We start from the raw sequence: 26,605 nt of genomic DNA, 5'->3' as shown, positions 1-26,605 counted from the left end.
ATCAGTTAAAAGCCTTTTGAGCATGTTCCACTTTATTCATACATTGTGCACTCCATTTACAACATAAAGAAGCCCTGTACAATGTACTTCTCCCGCTGCCATGGAGCAGAGAGTAACACACAATATCTCCATACAAAGTAAATACATCTCCACACTTGTACACAGTTGCGCATTTGCTCAGAGTGAATGAGCAGTGATCAGTGTGCATACAGGTTTGCGCTTGTATTGGCTGACAAGTTCTCCTGGGAGTTCCATGACTACCATTGTCCACTGGAAAAGAAGGTACAAGGAAAATAAAAGCAAAAATACCAAGAAATAGGGTGAAGAAATGCAATGCAATGAAATGTATACAAAGCTGACTGCGGGGAGCAACAATGAAGTAGCATTAGACCCCACTGACAGTGCAACTGTACCTGGTATTTGTGGCATTAAGCTCTAATTTCATTCAACTTGCCTTTTTATTAGAACAGTCAGCCATGCTCAAAATAAAAGTTTCCCTTTAAAACCATTGTCAGAGTTGCATATCGGATTGTAATGGAACTCATAGCCATGATAGCACCAAACTGGAATCATACCAGCAAAACAGCGTATACTTATTTGCATCTACCGTGCTGTACCTGATATGGCGCTCAGCAAGAGCTACAATAGTGCTACTATATGCGCTTGCAGGGTTAAATGAATTGAGCCCCCTTACTAAAACTTGATATCAATAATAATTTTGTAGAACTGTATGGTTTCATACCGGGGTTCCTTTAAAATAGAATTTGTGACATACAATTTCTCACTAAATGCTACTCCTCTAAGGGCAAGTACCACTTAGGAACCGCTGCCATGAAATGTCTGAAATCAATTCCCATTATAGGCGGTGCCTCTGGCTAACATCGCCAAATAATTCCTAAAAACCTCTGTTTTCCTGTGTCAGTACAGCCCCATAAGAAAGAATTGATTGTGTTTCATCCTGCACTGCCCTGCAGCGGAATGCAGAACTCCACCTCAAGGGAAATGCAGGTCTGAATGCCCATCTTTATAAGCCCCAAAGCAGAAGTTTAAATGTTTGGACTCAGGCCTCCCTTGGTCTATAAAACACAAATAGTTTGAACCAAAACAGTAAATAACACTCGCCCCATAACTGACCTTCTTGTAAAAGAAATACACAAGGGGCCCCACAGTTTGACAAACAGAGGAGTATGTGTTGCTGCACGCCATCTTTAATCACTTCTTCCAAACAAAAGTTTTCAAATTGGGAAGGAACTCAAAGGAGAAAGGAGTTTCTAGTTAAACGTAGAATATAACTTAAATAAAAATAATTTAATAGTGCTCAAGGGCAAAGCATTATAAAAGGGAAAAGATCCCTTATTTCAAAGTTACCGTACAATTCATAATAGAATAAATTTCCTGAAAAGCAGTTATTATACAGACCGAGGCTGGCTTATCTATATATTTGTATTATTAATCTGTGCATGAACTTCCTCTGCTGTGGTAAAATAAATTCTTATCTTTAAATGCCAATAAAAGATTGCTCTCAGCTGGCACATTATTATGAGCAAAGACAGAAGGCTTGTTTGGCTTTACTGAGCACATTTAACAAACCAACTCACAGTAGTGGGAGGACCATTGGTTAAATATAACCGTAATGTCAGCCAAATTTCTCAGCCCTTGATCCGTGTGGACAGATAGATCGACCCGCGATCGTATTAGATAATAGTTGGTATGCAATGCATCAATATATATTATATATATATATTTATGTCAGAGCCTCCCTTTAGTTGACAGTATGACCTTGTACAACATCTAATCCTAATGGATTCCAAAGACAATAAATGGTCAGTATACTGTCACCCTAAAGCCCCGGCCATGCAGGGTACATAGGAAGCTGTTAAAACAATGGGATTCGTACAAGACCAGCTGCTTTGATAAAACTCAGAATAGATCTTTGCTCTGTATAATATAGTGCCAGGTCATGCTTAGGGTGGAAAAAATGTGGGAGCAAAACATTCAGTGAAAGAAAGGTTAAACCTCTTACTTCATTTTATTTTTCCTACAGCAGTTCTGTATTAACCCTCTGACTACCAACAACAAGTCTATGCAGCAAACAGTTACAGAGTGACAGGCGTGTAGAGCCTATGTTTCTAGGTTCAGTTAGAGTTGGTAGGCAAAGGGTTATTATTTAAATATAAGAAACACCATGGTAGAAAAGGTCCCAGATTTGCAATTAGGAAGCAGAGAAGAAAAAGGTGTATCAAAAAAGTCTCAGCTCTTTGGTAGATACAGAGTCCATGGAGTGATCTTTCGTTCTGTGGAGTGACCTCTTGGCCCCCCACACTTGGCAATGCTGCTGGTTTTTAGCAGGAGAGGGACAAGACCCGTATCAGAGGCATATTTTCAGCCATTTGTTTTCTTACTGTTCATTTTGAATGTCTATTTTTCCATGAGCGAAAGCTGCAAGATCTCTTCCAACTGAGCCTCTTCCTGCTGGCGCCGTTTCTCTGCCTCCTCCTGCTCCCTGGCAGAGAGCTCCATGGCAAACTGTAAGTCTTTGTCAAAACTCTGAGACTGGCTGCTGAGGCTGGAATGGGCACTTTGGGAATTGGCAAGTATGCTCTCCTGCAAGGCTCTGAACAGAGAATATTAGGATGGTTTATGCACTGAAAACACTAATAACCAACAGAAAGTCTGTCGCTTACAGGATTGTTTTCTAGCTAAAGACATCTGTTTCACATTCAACTCTTACAAGCTTAACAAGGGTAACATTCAATCCATCCAAAAATTCAACTTCTGTGTTTTTGTGACAAGTCACATGGTTTTAAGGATTTGTATTTGGCCAAATCCTGCTGAAAAAGGCAGAATCTTAGCCAAATACTGAACCAAATTCTGGATTCAATGCATCGCTACTGCCTAATCAATATTGGTTTGTTTGACAACTAAATTTCCCACATGCTAACCTACCCAGCAAGTAATGAAGCAATCTACAATACATCTGTGACATTAAAAGGGGGCATACAACATTTTTAAAATCATCCTCATCATGTATGCAATAATCAGTAACCTAAGGTTTTGGATTAAAATGGCATAAAGAATCATTACCTTTTAAAATGATGCCTCTTTCTATGGTAATAATGAGTTGTGGATATGTTCTAACAGTCCTTGCCCAGAAACAAAGTAGGATGTGGTTAGCCAATCACAGCTCTGCCCTTACATAGTTTCTAATTAATTATGGCTATATACTGGCTGCCCACCCACTGGCTCTACTGCACAGCCTGGCATACAGCAGATATGCAATGGCTGGTTGGTGCTGGCAAAGTATTCTAGTAAGTTTTAAGCTGACATAACAAGTGTATATACAACCCATGCTTTAACTTCTTTTACCTAATTACATTTAATACATTACCTTTCATACTGTGTGTCAAAGACCTGATGAGAAGAGATACTTCCATTTGAATGGCTTGGTGACATATACTATAAAGGGAAGCAATGAAAAAAAAATAGTTACTAAGTACATCAGTATCAGAAGACATAAAAAGAAAGCGTGGAGATAAAAGTGTCTTCACCATCCACAGCCATTTGTAAATAAATTATACTCTCGGTTTGTTAATGTGGATGCTAGCACATGGCAGTTAGCCTTATTATCTTGGTGGTTACACTGAAGCCCAAGTGCTGAGCAATATCAGGCTGATTCCGTAATTTGGCTGCTAGACCAATGGTTATGATTGGATCATATAGTCTATGCAGATCCACTGTGAAAGGACGACATTAGTGTTTTCAGTACTTTGTTATTTAGCGGTCTACTTTTTTAATGGTCATTTATATTTTTAATTTATGGAGGGTCTGAGAACTAGGGCGTCCTGCTTATAGGAAAAATACACCACTCATTATGACATGAGCTTATTTAGTCAACAACTGTTATTTTTCCCACAGACATACCGGTACATAATTACAAAGATTTAAAGAAACCTCTGCTTTCCATAGCGTGTGGTGCACAGAGTATCTGAAAAGCCCTGCATCATGTCCCATAACTTAGTGGGTGAGGAATATGTGCTATGTTAAGTAACTGGCTGGAAAGGAATAAGACTTTCTGTATGCATGTATAAAAACATATGGAAAGCTGCATTTTGTACCTGATTTCCACTGCACTCCAAAAGACTCTGCTGAATAGCAAACTGCATTATCTCATCATCTTCATCTCGTATATGTAGGCTCCTCCCATTCTCCTGCACATGATAAAATGGAGGGATCTCAAAGACTGATTGGTCCACCTCAAATTTTGGAGACGGAGAGGCTGAATACAAAAAAAGAAAAGCAAAAATATATTTTTTTAAACCAGAAGTAAAACTCATATTATTCTCAGCGTATTTTATTCCTAAAAGGAGAACCAGCTTGGAAAAAAAAAAAACTGGACTCGCTTTTCCTTGTATACTAATCATTTTTAATAAACACATTACAGAATGAACAACTGTTTCTGAATTATTATGACTTATATTATGACTATACTTTGGTTTCACACATCTCTAAGCACTGAAGTACACACTTGCCTCATTTTCACAGTACAATAGAGTGTTTGCTGGTTTGACAGGAGACCTTTAGCACAAATAAATAGCTGCCAAGTTGAGTGTGTTGAGTCTGTGCATTGTGTATGCTTCCCTTTTAGGTATTTTTATTCCAAACCTATTGCGGTGCTCGCTAAAACCAATTTAGAACATCATTTAAGTAGTACATTTATTAATTACCCTCATCTTGACTGCCTTTGGGAGTTGATGCTGGACTCTCCTCTGCCCTGGAACAGGTATTCACATTTCCAAAGGTAATTCTTGCATTCAGAACATGGAATAGAGGGATTTCTGAAAAATAAATTAATTATGAAGTTAGCAAACGAAAAAAATGTAGCACAAACAAAAATATTAAGCCTTTCAGGATCTACCAGAATAACAAACATTTAGGGCAAGGCCACGCCAGGCTGGTTCTTGGCCTAAGGATAAACCAGGCCGAAAATCAGCCCCTATGCCTTGATCAGCCTACCCTGGCCTGCACTCAGAGCCACTGTGTCGGGCCAGGTGCAGGCACACGGGGTACATTTTGGCGCAGAAAAACATACTTGTACATTTTGGTGCCGAAATCCACTCCATATGCCTGAACCTGGGCCATCAAGATAGTAAATGCAAGTGTAAGAAACACACAGTCTTTTAGATTAGGGTAACAGGGGTACTTAATGCCCAATAAGATTGCTCCTGCAGCAGCTGAACATTGCCGGGGGGAAAAACATGTCTCAGCTGACTCTCACTCATGTAACTGACCCTCATGTGACTATAGAAGTCAGTTTCTAACCTTCCAAAGACACCAAATAAACTTTAGCTGTATGACTTTGGCTTCACATACAGAATAATTCATCTTATACTAATGACATAACTTGATTAACTAAAACAAAAAATATACAAAAATTAAGCATGTTTTTAAAATGTATAATTTTATATTCTACACATAGAAATAGTGATTTGAAAAATGCAAGTCTCTCTTTAAGAACACAAGTATAAAAATGCTGTATCTACCAAAACAACACCCTTGCTTATGGGGGGCAGGGTTGTGGGACAGGTCCATGGGTGCCTATATGGTAAATAAGAATATTGCAAAAAAAAAAAAACAAAAAAAAAAAACACATGCTTAGGCTATGGGAGCAGAAAGGCAGTGGGTACCTACATTCCCAGGAATCAGTGCATGCGCAGGGCAAATATGCCATCTGTGCATATGCCAACTGCAGGAAAAGGTAGCGGCTAAGATCCAGTGCCTAGGGCAGCATCAGAGTGAAATACAGCCCTGGGTATAATGAAATGCCAATAGTCTTCATAATCACTCACATCTATTTCACAAAGATCACAGCTTTCTAGAAACAGAACCAGGATGCAATTTAATATGGTGATATACCGATGTGGTTTATTAAGTAAAATCTGGATACGCAGTGTTTCCTAGGAGCACCTATTCATCAGGCATGCCCCCAAAATGTTGTCTATCTATTTTCTGACCTAATGGGGTATATGCCTGTATTGAATTGCAGGCCGTGCTGGTCCATATTACAGCCATTTACCTATTTTGACTGGAAAGCCTGGAGGAAACTGCAGAGTGATGAAGTCTCTAAGGTGAGCAAAATGAGAGCTTGTTCTGGCCATAAGGTCTATGATGGGCGTGACTTGTTCCACCAAGGACAGGGGAAAATCTTCACACATCCACAATGTGGCTTTAAACCTAAACGGTACCACAAAAAAAGCATGTTTTTATTAATAAGCCATTTTGCTTTAACTTTTAATATGGTATAGTGCATTCTTTCACTTCTGTCTCCAAATTACACACAACAGTATTAAACAACTCAAGCTTCTGCAAAGAATTTTAAATAAAATAATTTACAACTTCTTACCATTATTCAAAAACACACAAAGGTCAATCACATGTGGTTGCTGTACCTTTTTGGGTAATCAGTTGTGAGGTAAAAATTATAGAGGTCTGCACTCACTGACTGATGGTCATCCAGGTGTGGTATTGTGCAAGTGGTCAGCTTTGCTGTCTTGATTTGTACTATGGGCTTAAACATATGTTCAGGTACAGGTCTGGATTGGATTCAAAATAGGCCCTGACATTTTAAGTACACAGAGGCCCAAATAGCCCCCACCAGCCCAATAAACAGTGACTTCCTATGGCATCTTACAGCAGCCCCTCTGGCATTTGCCAGAATCCACAGATTGCCAGTCCCGGTATAATCAAGTAGATACAGTTACAGCAAGCCAAACACACAGCCAACTGTATAGTTGCAAATGTGAAAAAAAGTCCTCTCACTGTAACTCACATTGATCAGGTCATGTCTCAGTTAGAAAAATGAACATTTTTCATTGTAAGAGGCACCAATATTACAATTACAGCTACTAACTTTTGAGTCCTTATTGCAAGCTCTTTTGGCCTTCCAATGTCCCTGTTTTTCAGATCAAAATCTGGATTAAAATACTCTTCAGGAGTTATGGCAGTAGGGTTGTTCGCGGTGGCAAACTCTGTGGTGAGGTCCTTGAGAAAAAACAAACGCCTGCATGGTTAAGTCAATCAGCTCAGACAGCATTTATTTCAAAGTCATAGGAAGAAGTGACCAAACCCCCTTATGTTAACCTCTTTCTGACATGCAACATATATAATAACAGAGAGAAATGCTAATCATATAATAATTTCTTAAATGCTATAATTATATGCCTTGATACTTGTCTGCATTCTTTAACTGCACCTTTTCTCTAGGTAAGTATAGAAAAAAAAAACCTAACCGGCCAAGTTAGGTTTGTTTACACGGGAGAAGTGGTGCTTATGGGGTGATATGATAACTATGTATACATATATGGGGGATCATATAATAACCTCTCTAATGCTTTATGTAAAATTATTAACTATTTAAAATTTAAAAAATTATTAAATATTCGGGAAGGATTTTTTACTGTGAGAGCTGAAAATTGTGGAATTCCCTCCCCGAATCAGTTGTACTGGCTGATACATTAGATAGCTTCAAGAAGGGGTTGGATGGCTTCTTAGCAAGTGAGGGAATACAGGGTTATGGGAGATAGCTCTTAGTACAAGTGAGGGAATACAGGGTTATGGGAGATAGCTCTCAGTACAAGTGAGGGAATACAGGGTTATGGGAGATAGCTCTCAGTACAAGTGAGGGAATACAGGGTTATGGGAGATAGCTCTTAGTACAAGTGAGGGAATACAGGGTTATGGGAGATAGCTCTCAGTACAAGTGAGGGAATACAGGGGTATGGGAGATAGCTCTCAGTACAAGTGAGGGAATACAGGGTTATGGGAGATAGCTCTCAGTACAAGTGAGGGAATACAGGGTTATGGGAGATAGCTCTTAGTACAAGTGAGGGAATACAGGGTTATGGGAGATAGCTCTTAGTACAAGTGAGGGAATACAGGGTTATGGGAGATAGCTCTCAGTACAAGTGAGGGAATACAGGGTTATGGGAGATAGCTCTTAGTACAAGCTGATGCAGGGACTGGTCCGATTGTCATCTTGGAGTCAGGAAGGAATTTTTTCCCCTCTGCGGCAAATTAGAGAGGCTTCAGATGGGGTTTTTTGCCTTCCTCTAGATCAGTGCTGTCCAACTTCTGTGGTACCGAGGGCCGGAATTTTTCCGACCTACGTGGTAGAGGGCCGATAATGGAAGCCAGTTTTGACCACTCCCCTTTTTGAAACCACACCCGTGTTATCACATGACCATACCCATATTAATGGTTGTAGTACAGCAAATACCTTTCCTACCCTGCCTCTGTGTGCCATACTCTGCCTTCCCTACCCTGCCTGTGTGTGCCATACTCTGCCTTCCCTACCCTACCTGTGTGTGCCATACTCTGCCTGCCCTACCCTGCCTGTGTGTGCCATGCTCTGCCTACCCTACCTGCGTGTGCCATACTCTCTCTGCCCTACCCTGCCTGTGTGTGCCATACTCTGCCTTCCCTACCCTGCCTGCGTGTGCCATACTCTGCCTGCCCTACCCTGCCTGCGTGTGCCATACTCTCTCTGCCCTATGCTGCCTGTGTGTATGGCACACACAGGCAACATACAGTGACACAATGCTGGCACTGCTCCTACAGTCTGCACAATAACTATATATTAAAAAAAAAAAAATTAATTGCAGTACCACCTCAGTATATGTTCTTTTTGTAGTGTGCAGGGTTTATTTGTGTGTTTTTACTGCTGTCTGAGGTGTGAACAGGAGAACAATGTGGGTGATTACAGCCTGAGGCGTGAACACTGCAGGGGGTGAACAATGCAGGGATTAAAAGGTGTGAACAACACAGGGGATTACATGTTTAAACAATACAGAGGGGTTACAGCCTGAATCTGAGGTGAGAACCATGCAGGGGGAGTTAATCACAGTACTGATACCATTTAAATCTTACACAAGAGTAAGCCATCAAAGCAGCCAGACAGGTGGGGGGCCACACAGAGGGGGGTCGCGGGCCACATGCGGCCCGCCAGTTGGACAGCACTGCTCTAGATCAACTAACAGTTAGGCAGGTTATATATAGGCATTATGGTTGAACTTGATGGACCTAACTTACTATGTTACTATGTAAGCATAACGGCTATAAGCATTGCACATCTGCATTACTAGGACAGAACTATTTTTCCAGAGAAATGTTGACACTATAAAATGCATCTGCTGGTTTTCTGGCAATCTAGATCTAAGATATTCTGCATGCCTGCCCTCTAGAGGCAGAGGACCTATTGCCAGCTAGATCCCTGTAAGGTATTTTCTTATATATATCTTGCAAAAGTGGCACTTTAGAGCAGGGCTTCCCAACCTTTTCAGCAGCACGGCCCGGTAGGAGGCAAATTTTTTTTCCCACGGACCAAGGGGGGCGGGGCGCGCCGCGTAATACATGCGACGCGCTGGGGAGGGGGGGTGCGCTGCGGCCCACTGCCCTGCTGTCCACGGCCCGGAACTGGTCCGCGGCCCGGCGGTTGGGGACCCCTGCTTTAGAGTACCTGATCAATCGATGGGATGCCACAAAGTTTTTATTACATATGTGTGACTTCCTATGCACTAACATTAATATACAATACATGTGATGCGAGAAACTGACATATTGATTAGTTAAACACAGGTATAAGATCTATAATGTCAGAACAATTGGTAATCTAATTATGCCTAAAATGGCATCTATAGGATTTATTAAAGCTTATAGATCTGTGTAATATGTACTTCTGAGAATTCCTTCACTTAGCATCTACAATACCAGTGACAAGGGACAGAGGTATTTTTTGTCTGTACAAAGTATCCAAAGATCCAGAAAAGTAAAGTGATTTTTGGCCTTTAGATGTAACATCTTTCTGCAAGCATATTAAATCTCTTACCAGTGCACTGCTTTATAAGCTTTGTTCAGGTTACTTAGCAGTTATTCATAACCAGGTATCATGCTTGCACCAATTGGAAATGAAATAGAAAAGGTACCAATTACCCATTATTTCAGCAATCAACATGCCTTAGAAAAGTTGGATCGGGTCTGTTCTCCTGTGCATTTAAAGTTATGAAAAAAGTGCCATTTTGATGGCTGAACCCATCCATATAAAGGATATTGTCACCAAGATTCACATATGCTTTACATTACTAAAAACCAAAGAGCACTTTGCAAGACTATAACAGGGCAGATCAAGCCAAAAAGTCAACCCCACACATCAATTTAAAATGATATAGTACACAGCAGGCACTTTCTATATGGGCAAAAAACCTGGCCTGGCTTGAAGAAATTACGTAAGTTATAAATTATGTTTAGGGAAATTACTCACCCCCTGGGCTCCGAACTGATGCTCAACTGTCCCAAGTAAAGATTCCAAAAAGTTTCTATCACCTAAAAATGACAGAAAAGATTACCATATTATATATTCCATGCTTCATAAATGCTGATTTCTTCAGTGTTTGCCTTTTGTTACCCTGTTATACGGCTACAAGATCATAGGTCATCAGACACATTATTTGTTAGTCTGCCTACATTATTACCTTTGTATCGAGACTTTTCATCTTCTGTTAGATGTTCTGTCCTTGTTTTAGTCACAACATTAACATTATTTGCAGAATACACCTTTAAGAGAGAAAAGAAGGAGTTAATATAAACCACTAACCCATGCTTTTAAGATATAGATTTGTATTGATGAATTAACGAGCTACCTTGGCTTCATAGTCATTCACTGTTTCAATCTTATCTGACCTCCAGCCCCAAAATCCAGACTTTGTTCTAAAAAGAAACCAAAACAATTATTTGATTTTCACATACTAGTAAATCACACACATGCAGGAAATGTAATTTATACATATTAACTAGCAAATGATCACTAAAGCAATACTAAACCCTAATCTGTGCCCACATTTGTAACTCGGGCAATTTAGTGAGCACCTGATATTACACTAGTAAGACCACTGCATTTTGGGTTAAAAATAAATAAATAGATGGCAACTTGTGTATATTTATTTTACATTGCAATTGTATTTGCAAATGAGCGTAAAGATCACCAAAGGGGAGCCCCCTAGCTTTCTTATCTTTGATACAGGATTTATGACAATATTTATCAATAGGTAAAGGATTTTAAAAATAATAAATTATATATTAGGTGTATTTTTACTATACAGCTATACTTTGCCATTCCTCAGTTATGTGAGGTAAACCATGATCTTACACTGAAACAGTAAAGCACCATGTTATTAAGGTATTAAGGTGTCCTAAATGAGAGTTTGAAAAATGTGTCTCATGCCCTATAATGTAACATAGTACAAAGCTTTTCCAATACAATCTACAGTTTGTGTTATACAAGTTTTTTTTTTTAAATGACTAAGCTCTGCATGCAGATATTCACAGTGCAGCTAACAGCTACACACATCCCTGCTACTACCAGCTGTCCAACTGAACATGATTCAATTTAAAGCAAAGAAAAATCTATAGCACAACAAAAAGCAACATGGCAACACTTCCATGAAGGACAGAAGCAAAGTAAATGCACTTTTTTTGTGCTTGCTGGAACATAAATCTGCAGAGGTCATGAAAAAGCCAAGTGATAGCTGACATTAAGCTAGGAACAAAAGAAATCAATAGCATTTCTCTTGTCATAAGCAGCCTTTAGCAACGGTTGTGCACGACTAAAACATTACTTTAATTAATTTGTTATTGATTTCATTCATTCCAATCTTCTCTGTCCCACTGTTTTTTCTGTGGCTTATTAGCTAGTTTGCATAATTAGACTTATCAGTTTATGAGAAGAGTTAGACATCTTGCAACCAGTCTCATGTAAATTACAAAAATATCTATTTGCATTTTGATATTACATATTATATAAATGACAATTGCTCCCAAAATGTAATTAGCTACAAAAGGACAAAAATTAAATGTCATCTGGAGATAGTCAGTAAAGCTTTTTTTTTTTGGGGGGGGGGGCTGCACATAAGTATCGCATAAGTATCCTAGGAGAAGGTACAGTTCTTGGGTTACCGTTCAAAGGCAATGGTTTTTGTATCCAATGAGGTGTTGATGATGGGAGATGTAAGCCTCTTGCTAATTTCCCTTTCTGCTGGCTGCATAGAATCTAAAGTGATGCCTTCAATCTCCTGGGAGATGTCAAAGCGTTCCTTTGTGACAGTCTTGTCATCATGGTTTATTTCCATCAGTTCCGCCCAGTTATCTAGTGAAAATGCATAAGATGTGGGAAAATGTCACTTCTCTTTTGTATAAAGATAATTCAACCTAGAAACTCTAAATTTGGTGAAGAAATAAATAGTGTAATTTATTGAAGAACAAAGCAAGCAAATTTATTGCATGCTGTACACACAAAACACCTTTTTCACACTAACACCTTCCATTTATATTTGCCTTAAACAGTCAAATGTGAAGGTATATTTAGGTGTGCCCACAAAATTCAACATGATATAGCTTGCACAGGCCATCCTGATAGTCTTTATTAACAGTATAAATTACACCACATACTTTAAAAAGATTTATTAACAGTAAACCATATTCCCTTTAAAAGACAGGCTTTGCAGCAGCGAGATGAAATTTTCACTTTCTGCATACATATTTAATGTGATCTAATGACACTTGTGTATAAACAGCATGTCATACATAAAAAGCACACTAATAGGAAAATGATGGCATACTAATAAGCCAGAAACATACCACATTTCTTACCTTCCTCTTTAAATATAAAGCTATGCTTTCCTCTGATCCAGTTCATATTCTCAAATCCTAGGAGAGTGGCATCAACTCGAAGTTTAGCTCCACTCTTCCATATCCTGCATACATCACTTGGGCATACTCTAGATAGCAGCGGGACTGCAGATAGAAAGATGACAGGCCATGAACAAAAACACGGGTACACAGTGTCATGGACTGAGCACATACTGAATATAAAACTTGTTAGTTGAAAATTCAATCATCTGTAATCCAAGTTTAAGCAAAAGCTCTGATTTACAATGAATATGTTCATGTGCTTAATAGGAAAATGTCTGACTGTACAGCAGGTGGCCATTTGCTGCTTCAGACAGGGTTCTTATATCATCTCAGTTTTCAATAGACTGGTTCAACAGAGATTACATTTTATAGGCACTGATTTGTGTTTATGGTACAAAGTTTACTATTTCTTTACTTCACTCTGACCTCTCACAATGATCTATCCTAAACCCTGTTCTAACTTAATTTAATTTACTTTTTAACTCCATAACAATGTATTTATAACATAATCCTGCTTTGCTCTGAAACATTAGCACCTCATAGTCTAAGGCCGATGCCACACGGGGTCGATTCTTTGCTTGCAGATCAATGCAAGCATCAGCCATCCTCCTCCTCCTTGCCTGCACCCAGAACCATTGCACTGGCCGGGCTGCAGGCACATAACGGCTCTAAAATGCAAACTCTTACATTTCTTCACTAGTATCCACCACGTATGCCTGCACCCAGGCTGACCCAATGGTTCTGGGTGCAGGCAAATAGGATGACTGATGCCAGCCTAAAGCTGTGGAGCATGCGTGAATTGATGCTGGTTGTACTTTTTATAGTGTTCAGTTAAGATGCAAGCCAAATGTATCCAGACACCCTTTATGGAACCGAATGCACTCAATTGTAATACTCACTGCTGAGCATTAACAGTTCTTTTTAAGCCGTTGCTTTTAGTCAGGAGCAAGGGTTTTTGGCTAGCTGCTGCACACAAACCATAATATCATTGTCTGAAATGACAAGTGTAAGCTAGAGTGGTGTAGAGCTCACTGCAATTAGAGAAGTCTGGGTTTTACAAATGCTAAGGAAAACTACCTGACTGAATGCATAAAGGCAGGTAACTTTCCTTGGCATTTGCAATACCCAGTCTAAACACTAAAGTATGAGGGTGGAGAAATAACTATGGTCATGGTATCGACTACAACTACAACATAAAAATTGCATTACAACATTGCAACAGATTGAACAAAGCAAGTTCTGTAGAGAATTGTTTGGATGAGATAGAAGAGGAAGTTAACTGACCAACACAGAGCACTGACCTCAAACCAACTTAACACCTGTTGGATGAACTGCAACATTAACTGTGGGCCATACCTGATCCCTAACACCAATGCCCAGCTTCACTTATCTGCTTCTGGCTGAATGAAAGAAAATCCCTAAAAGTGTTTAACATTTAGTGCAAAGCCTTACAAGAAGAACAGAGGTGGTTAAAGCACCAGAGGGAGGACCTACTTCAAAAACCAGAATGAGATGTTAGACTGGCAGGTGTTCAGATAGTTTTGGCTTATAGTTGAACATATCCAAAAAAGGAAAAAATGGTGTACTTGTAAGTTACCCTAAACAATATTACCAGTTTTGAAGATACTTTCATTAATATTTATTTCTAATAAATACCACGTATGGATTAGGCAACTCATAATGGTCTCTACATTTGCACAGTTTATGAACAAGTCAGACTTACCCCAGCTAGTAAATTCCCACTTCATTTCCACATAGAAATCAGATGCCTTAAAAAAATAAAATAAAGGGAAGACAAAGATTAAAAAGTAAAAGATCATAAGTAACGCTTATAGAAAGCTCGCAGTGATAGAACTGCAAAAGAGAAAATAAAGGCACCTAATGCCTTATTTGATCGTACGGCTTAGAAATAATTACATACACTATATAGCAATACAGTAACACCTTCATTTGCTGAACATACATGTCTCAATTTAGCTTTAGAAAATCCTAAGCAACAGCACAAGCCCCATTAGGTATCAGACACACACACAGTTGAGCACTCTATATAGACTTATCTGGGATTAATTCTAAGCAAAAACAGTCGGCACTCTTGGGCTTCATTCACACTTGAGCAGCAACACAGGCCCCACATCTGTAAAATGTAACTCCTATCAGCAGGAGCAACAACATAAGGCCTGCCTCTCAACAAAAACACAGGGTGCCTTTTGCAAAATGCCTCAGTAAAATGGTTTTAGTGGAATAATTTTTTTTCTTAAAAAAAAAAAAAGTATTAGAACTCTCTCTTTAGTGCCTATATCTAACCATAGCTGTAAATTCTGTTTAGGTTTATAATAGCACCCTAGAAAATAATGCGTTAATAGTACAGACATTCCAGCTCACCCACCTCCAAAGTTTTTTTTAACAGCTCAGGGACTCCTCCAAGTGCTGTGGATGCCTTATGGAATTCCCGATACTGTAGGACCATCTGCACCATTTCTGGGTCTCCTGTGCTTACCGCCTCATGAAGAACTGCAAAATAAACAGTCTTACTCAAATCCTCATAACTGCCACAATCACACTTTTCTCCTGAGCTAGAACAAGTCCTTAAATGGTATCCATTGGTGTAATGATAATTAGCTGGGCTCTGTTGCAAAAAAAAACACAAAAAACGATGGGCTTCCACTACATCCTCCCCACACATTTCCTTGCAGGAGGATGGGCAGTCAGTAAGGGGGAATCATACAGCAGACCCTACAACCTTTTGGAGGGTCAGCTGTATGGTAGCTACATTATTGGCTGTATCGATTAAGAATGAGGAACAGAATGGAAAAAAATAACACCAGATACATAAAGCTATGGTAAAATAAGAACTGTAGACATTAATTCTATATTTATTTTTTTTTTCTTATTAATCATTGGTGGTGGAGCAACATTCTGACGGAAATGTACCTACAGCTAGAATCCTTCTGTATGTAACCTAATTTAGGTGCCAGATGCTCGGCATATAGAACAGACTTTATGTTTCATTACCTACTTCTTCTCACTGAAACAGCCTACATGCTGTGTGATGTTGTTGCATCTACAGGCACGGTGTCAGCCAGGGTGCACACACAGAGCAGATTTCAGCATGGAAATTCAAAAGAATGCGTATTTGGACCAAAATTCACTCTGTGTGTCTGCACCTAGGCTGATGCCATACTGGTAGGTGCAGTAACATCATGGAGCAGAGGTGAGCAGATTGCCACATCTGACTGTAGCCTAAAGGTGATCTCTAAACCTTCAACAATACATTATATCAACAAAGTTACCCAACATGACCTATATGTGAAGGAGGCAACTACTATAATATATCTAGCATACCTGTCCATCCATCACGGTTCTCTTTGGTGACATCAGCTTTGTGCCTCAAAAGAACTCTTGCTGTTTCTAAATGTCCTAAAGAGACTGCCAGGTGTAACGGTGTCCGACCTCGTGGATCCAGCTGTTCTATGTCCTGTGTGTTATAAATTCCATAAAAACACATGAGAAAATGTTAAACAAATAAACATAAAAAATAAAATTAAACTTGTATATTATTTTTAAAGGAGGTGCAGACCCATATACATATCAGGTACCTGGTAAACAATGATGGAATAGCACTCTTACACAGTGTAACCCAGGATGGTGTTTCTAATCTGGGATTCTAATTTGACAATTAGAGTCACTTGGTGATGCCTCCAATTGAATTGGTGTTTCAACACTGTCTGGTAGCCCACTGCATTAATACTGCTTTTGTTTGTTTTTTATAGTGAAATGTGCAACGGTGCAACCATCTGGTATCACACTGTAGGACTGGCTAGCAATCAAAAACTTAACTAGTTCTGTTGATTTGGTCCATTAGATGAGCCAAACAGCTGCCAATTAGCCCAAGAATGATTAAATCAGCACACAGCTCCAGTATTAGCCTCTTGATTTAGAAGAGACAGTTATAGAGAAAAGGGTTCTGGCTGAGGAAGAGCAAACCAAAGACGCACCAAAACAAAACTATATTTATACTATATAGCTCACTGTTGTATTGTGCCATAAGCTCCTTAAAGAGGTGGTCCGCCTTAAAGTTAACTTTTAGTATGTCATAGAATGCCCTATTCTTAGCAACTTTCCAGTTGGTTTTCTTTTTTTATAGTTTTTGTATTACAACTTTCAAATGGGGATCACTGACCCTGGCAGCCAAAACCTATTCAGCCATAAGGCTATAATTTTAGTTGCTAATGTTACTTTTTTATTACTTATCTATTTCGGCCCTCTTTTATTCATATTCCAGTTTCTCTTTCAGACCACTGCCTGGTGTCTAGGTTAAATTGGACCTTAGCAACCAGACAGCTGCTGAAATTCAAAACGTGAGAGAGCTGCTAAACAAAAACCTAAACAATTCAAAAACCACATATAAAAAATGAAGACCATGTATGGGTCAATTTGATACCTCCAGAAAGCTTATTGTGGATGCTTTCTCCATTTGTCAAAGCACAGAGAAAACGGATTCAATTCCCAGCATCCTCGGCCAAGCAACAGATAATGTATTTGTGATAAAGTTTGATATGCTTGCCACATATCAGAAACAAACAGAAGCAGTAAAAGGTGCACATACTAAAAGGTATTTTAAGCAAAAGAGTAATAACCTTCACTGTGCAAAAGAAAGATTTTTACGTTTGAATGCACAGAGCTTTTTCACAAATAGCAGGTTACAGCAGTGCAAACAAGACATTCCAGATGTTATTTATCAAATAACTTTTAAAGCACATGCAGATTTTTGTTTCATTTTCTAAACCGGTTTTCCCACATAGCCAAATCTATTATCTGGTATAAAATGATGTAAACAGGAAATTCAATGCCCTGATGTCTAACTGGGAAAAGACACATATACAGCTTCTCACAGAATATTTGAGAACATTTAACCAAGACTGGATAAGGATCACCCTATGCACAATTGTGACAAATACAGACTCTCCCTTCTGCCTTAATTAAAGATGCATAGGGAAGACCTTGGGCTGATGCCACACGTGGCGGTTTTTCTCAGCCTAAAAACGCCGCACAAGCCACACAGCCCCTGACTATGGCGTTTTTCAGCCTAGTACTGGTGTTGTAGCAAATCCCGTTTCCATGGTGCTAATAGTGCGAAACAGCAAAAAACGCTGCGTATTTCCGCTAGGTCTGGCAGCTGCCTTTGTGTATACATAGGAATAGCTTGCTTTGCAAATACTGGCGTATTTCGGCCAACGCTTGAAAAATCCGTGCTAAGGCGTTTTCTAGCGTGTGTGGTTTGCTTTGAGTCTTTTCAAGTTATTTCTATGGATGATGATATCGGGCGTTTTTCAGCCGCTGAGAAAATTAGAAAATTAAGCCTTAAGGCTGATGCCACACGAGGCGTAGGGCTGAAATTTTCGGCAACCGGAAAAACGCTTGGCGAAAATTCAGCCCTACGCCTGCTACTTGTGTCTGCACCCGAATGAATGGAATACGCTCGGGTGCAGGCACATGTAGCCGATATACGCATGAAAATGCGAGACTTTGCATTCTCTCGCGTTTTCATGCGTATATCGGCTACATGTGCCTGCACCCGAACGTATCCCATTCATTCGGGTGCAGGCACAAGTAGCAGGCATAGGGCTGAATTTTCGCCAAGCGTTTTTCCGCTTGCTGAAAATATCAGCCCTACGCCTCGTGTGGCATCAGCCTAACAAAAAATCTTGCCATAGGGCTTAGCTTATTATCCTAAATGAAATAGGATGCAATATATACATCAACAAAATCTGCTCATTCCCTGTTCCAGCCTACAGGTTATATATGTGCCAGTAAAGGCATTCAAGGGAAAGACCTACTATACAACAAGCAACAGCTGGCAGATGCCCACTACCCACCTATGACCTGCTGGAAGAGTGCATCACTCCACCAGATGTTCATCTTAAAGGATAAGGAAGACTTTTATTTTAAAATCCCCTAATATTACAACCCCCAGAATAACACACATTTCCCCTTAATGCAGATTTGTTTTGTTCCTCTATTAAAAACAGCTTTTACTAACTAGTATCAAGCTCCAGCTCCTTTCGCTTTCTGAGCTGAGTTGATAGACTGGTACATTTTTAGCATATAACATTTAACTGTATGCTTGTATAATGTAATGGGTGCAAAGTTTATTCTAGATCTATAAAACCAAAGCAAACAGGCCTGTGCTTTGCTTTACACTAGTGTTTACCTAAATTTGTAACCTTGTTATGATAATGAAATATTCAGTGGTGCCAGGTTTCTGCTACTAGTCAACTTACAGGCATAGGATTTGTGCCAGGAATGCATTGAATGATTCAAATATTACTTATGGAATCACTGCCTATATGCATCCTTGTCCAGGAACAGTTAAAATAAAAAACATCTGAAAAAATGCCAGGAGTTACCCCCCAGCATATACTGTACAAATATGCTTAAGCCAATATCCTCTGTTCTACAGAGCAGATTTCGACTTGTAAATGCAAAAGTATGCATTTTCCAGCAGAAATCTGCTCTGTGTGGAGTGAACAGTGATTAGTCTTTTCTTTACCTGTGTCCCTACTCAGAAAAAAAGCCATTGGCCTTACAGTTCAGAATCAGTGTTAAGCAACCCTGACTTGTTGCCCAGTTAAAAATCCCAGAATCAGCTAGAAAAGCAGAACATACTTTGATTTGTAGTTATATATATATAGTTTATGTATGTGAGTGTATAGATAGATCAGTATAGGTTTGTGTGTGCTGGGTGGTACTTGGAAGAGTTAAACTTCATGGACTCTTTTTTCAACCCTATGAAACTATAACTATAAGATCCCCTGAACTTTAAGAGATGTTCTGGCCAGTAAAAATGATGCTTAAGGCCAATGTTATTAATAAGACTTATTTTTCTCACTCAAGCCCACCTTGTATGCGCAGTAACAGGCAGATGCCATTAATGCCTGTTTTTACATATACAGGATAGGGAAAAACAACATGCAACATTAGCATATATTATTAATTAGACACACACAAGTTGTAACAGTTAAATGAATTCAGTAGTTACATGTATAGTCTTGCTTGTTAAGAAAGAGAGCCAAGCATAATCCAACACTGACGTCATAGTACAATAAGAGAATAACATTTGTTACAGTTAACAGCATAGTTGTAATTGTTTTATAAACAACAGCTATATGGTTGGTAGGGTTTATTTACCCTGGTAATCAATAAGTAGGTATGCAGCTGAAATAAACTATAAACAAGAAATAGTTTGAATAGAAAGATAAGCAAGCACTAAAAACAACATTTCAAACTGAAGGCTCACTGTTCAGCAATTTTTTGGTTGCGGAGGTCAGTGACCCTGACAATCAGATAAGATTTTTATTTGCAGGTTGGAAAAAGGTAGGGTATAAATCATAATAATGAAGACCATCTAAAATTGTGCTTAGAATAGGTTCACTGATATGTCACAAAGTTAAATTTAAGCTAAAACTCCCCTTTTAATACCCCTATAATGGTTCAGAGGGATTGGACATTTCACTCTATGCTCCTGTCCACTTTCATTTAGTCTTAAAATTTCCTATAGATTGTAAGCTCTGGCAAGCAAGGCCCCACTCTATCAGTTTAGTCAAACTGAAAATGTATTAGAATTGTTGGCAACAATGGCAACTGTTTTAAAGCAGATAATATACACACTTTCAGACTGTGGGGTGAACTGTACAAAAAATATGACCCTTAATGAATTAAAACTAAAGCATTCTAAAATGTAAGCTCGACCAAAAATCATAATAGACATTATAAAAAATCAGATTTAGAATAAAGCTTTTGCATTGTAAGGTAGTGATTTGGTAAAGACAATTGTTATTAGGCCATATATTGATTTACTACGATTCCCAACATCCTTTCACAGATAGGAAATATAGTAGTACAAAAAAACTATGTAGATCCTCGAAATAAATATTTACTATGGTGACCAACATGTCAACCTCCAGCTCTTCCTGAATGCACAATGCAGGATAAACTGTGCAGCTCCGCAGCAGCTTGAACAGAGGGTGGCAGGTTGCTGATCGCTGCATGATACAATGGAGCTTCTCCTGAATGCGGATGCGTTCCCATGGCAAGGAAAAAGGAGTGCCCAGGGATGGATTTTTACCTTGCCCTGCAGCTCGCTCTCCAGACTCCGGTAGTCATTTCTCCATACCAGAGCATGGATAGGGTAGTCACTGGAAGGCTCCTCCGTGGAGCTCATCTTCCTACTCCTGCACCACCCTGCGGCCTTAGCCGGCTTTCTTGTATTCACACACACACTGCTCAGGCCGCCCCGACTCTCGGCACTCGGGGCTACCAACTTTTCAAAACAGGGAAGTGACGGGCAAGTCCCAAACGACAGTAACAGGGGCCGCCACAATAAATTCTTCATGGTCAAGTCTAGTCGGTGCCAGCAGCATTAGCAAACGCATTAACTATACCAGTGCACAGCCGAATAAGGTTTCTCGACCGTGAGCGGGGTGTATCAATATTGCTTAACCCGGGCTCTAGTACTGCTTGTGAATTCTTACCACCCTAACTAGTGGTGCAGTTGGTATAACCCATCGTTTTCCGAGACACGTACTATCGAGATAGGTGACATTTACAGATTTAAAAGTCAGCAGCTGTGAACGTCGCTGTAAATACACTATACTGTGTCATAGAGACGAAAATAGCAGAAAATATACCGATGACAAGTAAAATAATAACAGTCAAACTGGCGGTATAATTATCCTAAACACACAGCACTGGCAATAAAAACCCCTATGGTCTTTAATGGTATAGTCCACGTTTAGGATGCGCAACTAAACATTGATGTTGGAAGAAAATCGAATACGTAAACTATTCTCGACTCTGCAAGAGCCTTTCAGATTCTGATTCCAAACCGAAGACTTGCTGCAAAACCGAAAGAACTGAAGTGGCAGCGACAGAAGAGGACCCACCACAAAGCGTTTCAAGCCTCGCTTTAGAATTGACATAAAAGAATGATTGGCGTTTATTTGTAGCGACGCGGATCAACGCTAAAAACAAGTGTCAGGATTACATTGGAAGCGCTGATTTTAGTGTTTTGTTATTGGTAAATAGGGAAAGTGGTTAGATGATTGGTCTGTTATACAACCATGCGATTCTCAGAGAGCATCTTGTAGTAGTAAACCAGTCATTGTTTCCTCTAGAAAATAGGGCGCCTTCTAGGAGGTACTGTAACAAGTCTAGGGAGATGGACATGGGCAATCACTTCTACGTGCTATAAGTAGATTTATAGGGAGGATGATATTTGTTTATTTCATTACTATTATATCCCCAATACACAGTCGCTATTGAAGGTGGCTGATTCTACCTGCACTCTAGTTAAGACTTGGGTTTATAAGTGGAAGCAGGTAGAATACAATGGCCAAAGCACTTGTATATATGTATATTTTTATTTATATAGTGCTTCTTATGTATGCAGAGCTATACAGCAGAACAATAAATTAATAAACAAGTAGGGCGTTATTACCATAATAGATAAATACAGAGAACAGTAATGAGTACAAATAATTAATTACAGTACATGTGCAAATTATGCTCTACAAGTGTATAGTGTCTGTGGGGAGAACTCAGGCTGGGGTTGACACACTGAGCAGTGGGTGCAAGAGAGCGTGGCCACCAACAGGCCCGGATTTGTGGCAGTGCCACAAAAACCCGGGCCTAGGGTGGCATGCCGCCCCTAAACATTGTTCACATATGGAACACTGGGGTCTAGGTACGCTGCAGTTTTTTTGCGCATCCTGCCCCCAGTGCTCTGTATGTAAGATAAAAGGATGAGCTTGCGGAATCCTGAGTGAGGGGCAGCCTTTGGGCACCGTAATTACAAACTAAGTTTTGCCCACAAATGTGCTTCAAGTACAGAGTGAAGATAATTTAATGCAATACTTTTTAAGATTTTCCATGCTGTGGGGCCATTGTCCACTATTTCAAGTTTTGGGGCTGGGTTAGGGCTGTGACAGACGGGGAGATTAGTTACCGCGCGACAAGTCTCCCCGATATGCCATCCCAACGGCTAGAATGTAAATCTCTGGTGGGATGGAATGCACGGCGATTTGCCGAAATTGGCGCCATGTATGCCATCCCACCGGCAATTTACATTCTAGCCGGTGGGATGGCATATTGGGAAGATAAGTCACCCACGACAAGGGGTTTAATAATCACAAGGGGTTAATAATCACTTGGAAGCTTGCAGGCTTCTAGTCAGACAGCCCATTGTTGCAAATTGAATTGCAAACTGCTGCTAGAAACCTCTAGAAAGTTGACTTTGCCACTCTAAGGCACCACTGCAACAAAAGGCAGTTTGATTTTCTGGGCCACTGCCTGGCTAAAAGCTAAGGTAATTCTGCCACGACACATTGCTTATTTTGCCACATTGCTTATCTAACTACCATGGCTGCCATTCACACTGTTACTAGGGATATATAGCAGAACACACAGGCCTGCAGAGTTTGCAAATCACTGAGATAAATACTAAGCTCACCATAAACAAATATGGTTTCCTAGTTGGATAGCAATGTGCAAGGCCAAATCAGGCAAATTTGATTGGTTGGCCATAACAGAGGCCTGAACATGCCTGTTGGGAGAGGACTGCATCAGCATGGCATTGAGGTCCTCACCTGACAGGATTTTCCAGCAGATAATTCAGGGAGGCCTTTGAAGAGGGCCCATAGGCATGCAGAGAAGCTACCAACTCAGTCTGAGGGGGCCAAACCAGCATCTTAAATCTGTGTATGGTCAATGCCATAGATTTAATGTTTTTACAGATAACATGTTTTTACAATCAATCAGTTTAGGAGAACCATATAATTTACATTTAAAGGGACATATATATATATATATATATATATATATATATGTTTCTAAGATTCTTGCCATGTATGGTATGCTCATTTAATGTGCTTAGAAAACAGTAAAATCCGGCTAGTCTTGGATGTGTATGGGTCCTTAGTGTAAAATGTCTCAAAAGATGGAAGGGCCAGTGTAGTATTACAGTACAAGTTGGATTCTACTAATGGGCACTGAGTAGTTAGTTGAAAATGTTGCTGCTTAATAATTAGCTCCCTGTCCTCTATCTCTTTCCACTCTGCAAAATATTAATGTACATTAAAAGTAACCTATTGGCCGTGTTGGTTGTTTTTCACTGATAAGTCAGCTTTTGTAAGTGTTAACTGAACTTCCTAAACCTGACTGTTTTGCCAACCTGACTGTCCCTTCTCAACCTGTCAATTATAGCTTCTAATGCTAAAAGACTACTGCACAAATATGGATGAACATGGAGGATCAGAGAGGTAATGTAAAAGCACTGGGCAAATACTTTTAAGGCAATATTATAAATAGCATACAAAGACAATGTTATGATAGATGTAAAATAATTTTTAATTTCTGACATTAGTATCTCTTTAAGACAGGGAAGCTTGTGGCTGACTAGTAAAGGGAGCTGGCTTCTGATGTACCAATACTCATCTGTCAAAATGGTGGCTGCACCACATTCTGCTCAAATGGCAGCATTTGAAACTTCAAATATTAGCATTTAGGGAGAGGCTGTGAGAGATACTATGCAGTTATAGTGGGAGGCACACATTTTCACAGGTTACACGAGTAAAGCTACTATAAATATGGTCATTTATATCTAATGCAAGTCATATAAAAATCATCAGAAGCTCCTGCAGGGGAGCACAGGATGAAACATAATTCATTCTTTCTTACTCTTCTGTACTGATAGGCGCATGTGAGCAATGAATGCAGGTGGAACACAACATAATGCATTCCACCTGCATTTGGAGCTTAGGCTGATGCCACACCAGACGTAGGGCTGATTTTTTCGGCAAGCGGAAAAATGCTTGCCGAAAATTCAGCCCTACGCCTGCTACTTGTGCCTGCACCCGAATGAATGGGATACGCTCGGGTGCAGGCACATGTAGCCGATATACGCACGAAAACGCGAGACTTTGCATTCTCTCGCGTTTTCGTGCGTATATCGGCTACATGTGCCTGCACCCGAGCGTATCCCATTCATTCGGGTGCAGGCACAAGTAGCAGGCGTAGGGCTGAATTTTCGGCAAGCGTTTTTCCGCTTGCCGAAAAAATCAGCCCTACGCCTGGTGTGGCATCAGCCTTACACGCATCTCTTCGAGCCCTAACACACAATATTAAACTTTACTGATGATGGGGATTGCCATTCAAAGAATAACATTTTCATATACAAATAACCACCTGTTGGACAAAAGCCCCCTATCATCCCATCTACCAGTGCAGAAGGGCCACTGTTTACCTGTGTCAACCCTGGTGAAGACAAATTAGTCCTGCCAGCCCAGACAGATCACTTGTTCATTTACCTTTTCTAAGTCCTTTTCCTTACTATTATTTAGACTTGTTATATGATATAGCAACTATGTAAGCCATAATAAAACTTCAGGACTTATATATATTCTGTGTCTAACTAGATAGCTTAACCTGAAGCCAAAGATGCTTTCTGTAGGTGAAGCACATGAGGCTTAAGTTAGCCATACATGGGCAGATTTAAGCTGCCAATTCAGGTGCATCAGACGGATTCGGCAGCTTATCTGCCTATGTATGGGGCCCCCCAGACAGATTTTTACCAAAAATCGGCCACATGTCAATCAGGCAGACTCGATTTTCCCGTCAGCTCAAGGACCGCATTAGCTTATTGATGCAGTCCTTGCTCTGACTTCTTGTATCCCCTTCATATCAGTGACAAGATTTGTTAGTTTAGGGACCTCACAAAACAAGGGAATCATACATGTTAGGCCACCTTAAAGGAATAGTAACACTAAAATGTTTTAAGTAAAAAATCTATTCTACCCTGCCCCAATAATTGCCCTATCCTGCAAACCACTTAGTATTTTGAATGCTTTATTAGAAAATACATGATTAAACTGGACTTCCGGTCATTTGAACTAAGGCCATACAGCGAAGGATGGAGCAGCATCCACTATGCGACGATTGATTGATCAAGCCTAGCCTGACTCCTTCCTATACAGAAGGAAGGCTAGGCTTGATCAATCGATCGTCGCAAAGTGGATACTGCTCCTTCCTTTGCCCTATCGCCTTACTTCAAATGACCGGAAGCCAAGTTTTAGCAGGTATTTTCTAATAAAGCATTCAAAATACTAAGTGGTTTGCAGGATAGGGCAATTATTGGGGCAGGGTAGAATAGATTTTTTACTTAAAATTTTTTAGTGTTACTTTTCCTTTAAGAGCTGTAAATAAATGCAATCTGCTAAATGCCACTGGTAGAAGCTGTGTGTAGAGCCTTATGGTACACAAATAAGTCTGCACTTCATGAAGAATAGTTAGACAGGGTGAACTAACAGAGGTGGGGTTATTATTATTAACATTTATTTATAAAGCGCCAACATATTCCACAGCGCTGTACAATAAGTGGGTTTCATACATTGGACATACAGAGTAACATATAAAGCAATCAATAACTGATACAAGAGGTGAAGAGAGCCCTTCCCAAAAGAGCTTACAATGTACAAGGAGAGTGGGCTTCTATTTAGTACTGGACTATATTATGGTAGTTCTTAACTCCTAAACTTTGAAAAACCAAAAGAGGGACAAAATGAATTTGGCTAGGTCCACATTCTCAAAATACCATCCAAAGTAAAAACACACCCCTTTTTACATGTTAGAATAAGATACACTAAGGCCCTCACATACATATTGTAGCCCCCAAGCATTAAACAAGACACAGTTCTGCCCCTCAGATACAGTGGTAAATTAAAAAGGGGGGCTGTTCATCTAAAATCAGGACAGTTGCTCAAGTCGAGTATGTTGTCTCAACTGTTAGCACCTTTCTATAACTAGTCATACGAAT

General features: G+C 39.8%; 1 protein-coding gene across 1 annotated transcript; it reads right to left on the bottom strand.

The window, feature by feature from the left end:
• ankrd13a (ankyrin repeat domain 13A) lies at nt 1–21,041 on the bottom strand. Its single transcript, NM_001011011.1, is given in 11 exon segments — nt 1–3,456; nt 4,116–4,276; nt 4,725–4,835; nt 6,074–6,231; nt 6,908–7,038; nt 10,313–12,193; nt 12,697–12,840; nt 14,462–14,507; nt 15,125–15,249; nt 16,081–16,213; nt 20,864–21,041. Coding segments are annotated over 6 exon segments (738 nt in total). The 5' UTR covers nt 20,960–21,041; the 3' UTR covers nt 1–3,456; nt 4,116–4,276; nt 4,725–4,835; nt 6,074–6,231; nt 6,908–7,038; nt 10,313–11,999.
• Between the last annotated feature and the right edge of the window lie 5,564 nt (nt 21,042–26,605).

Source organism: Xenopus tropicalis, chromosome 1 (genome assembly GCF_000004195.4).
Source record: "Xenopus tropicalis strain Nigerian chromosome 1, UCB_Xtro_10.0, whole genome shotgun sequence".
Lineage (NCBI taxonomy): Eukaryota > Metazoa > Chordata > Amphibia > Anura > Pipidae > Xenopus > Xenopus tropicalis.
The sequence above is the reverse complement of the archived record's forward strand: the minus strand, read 5'-3'. Positions and strand labels throughout refer to the sequence as shown.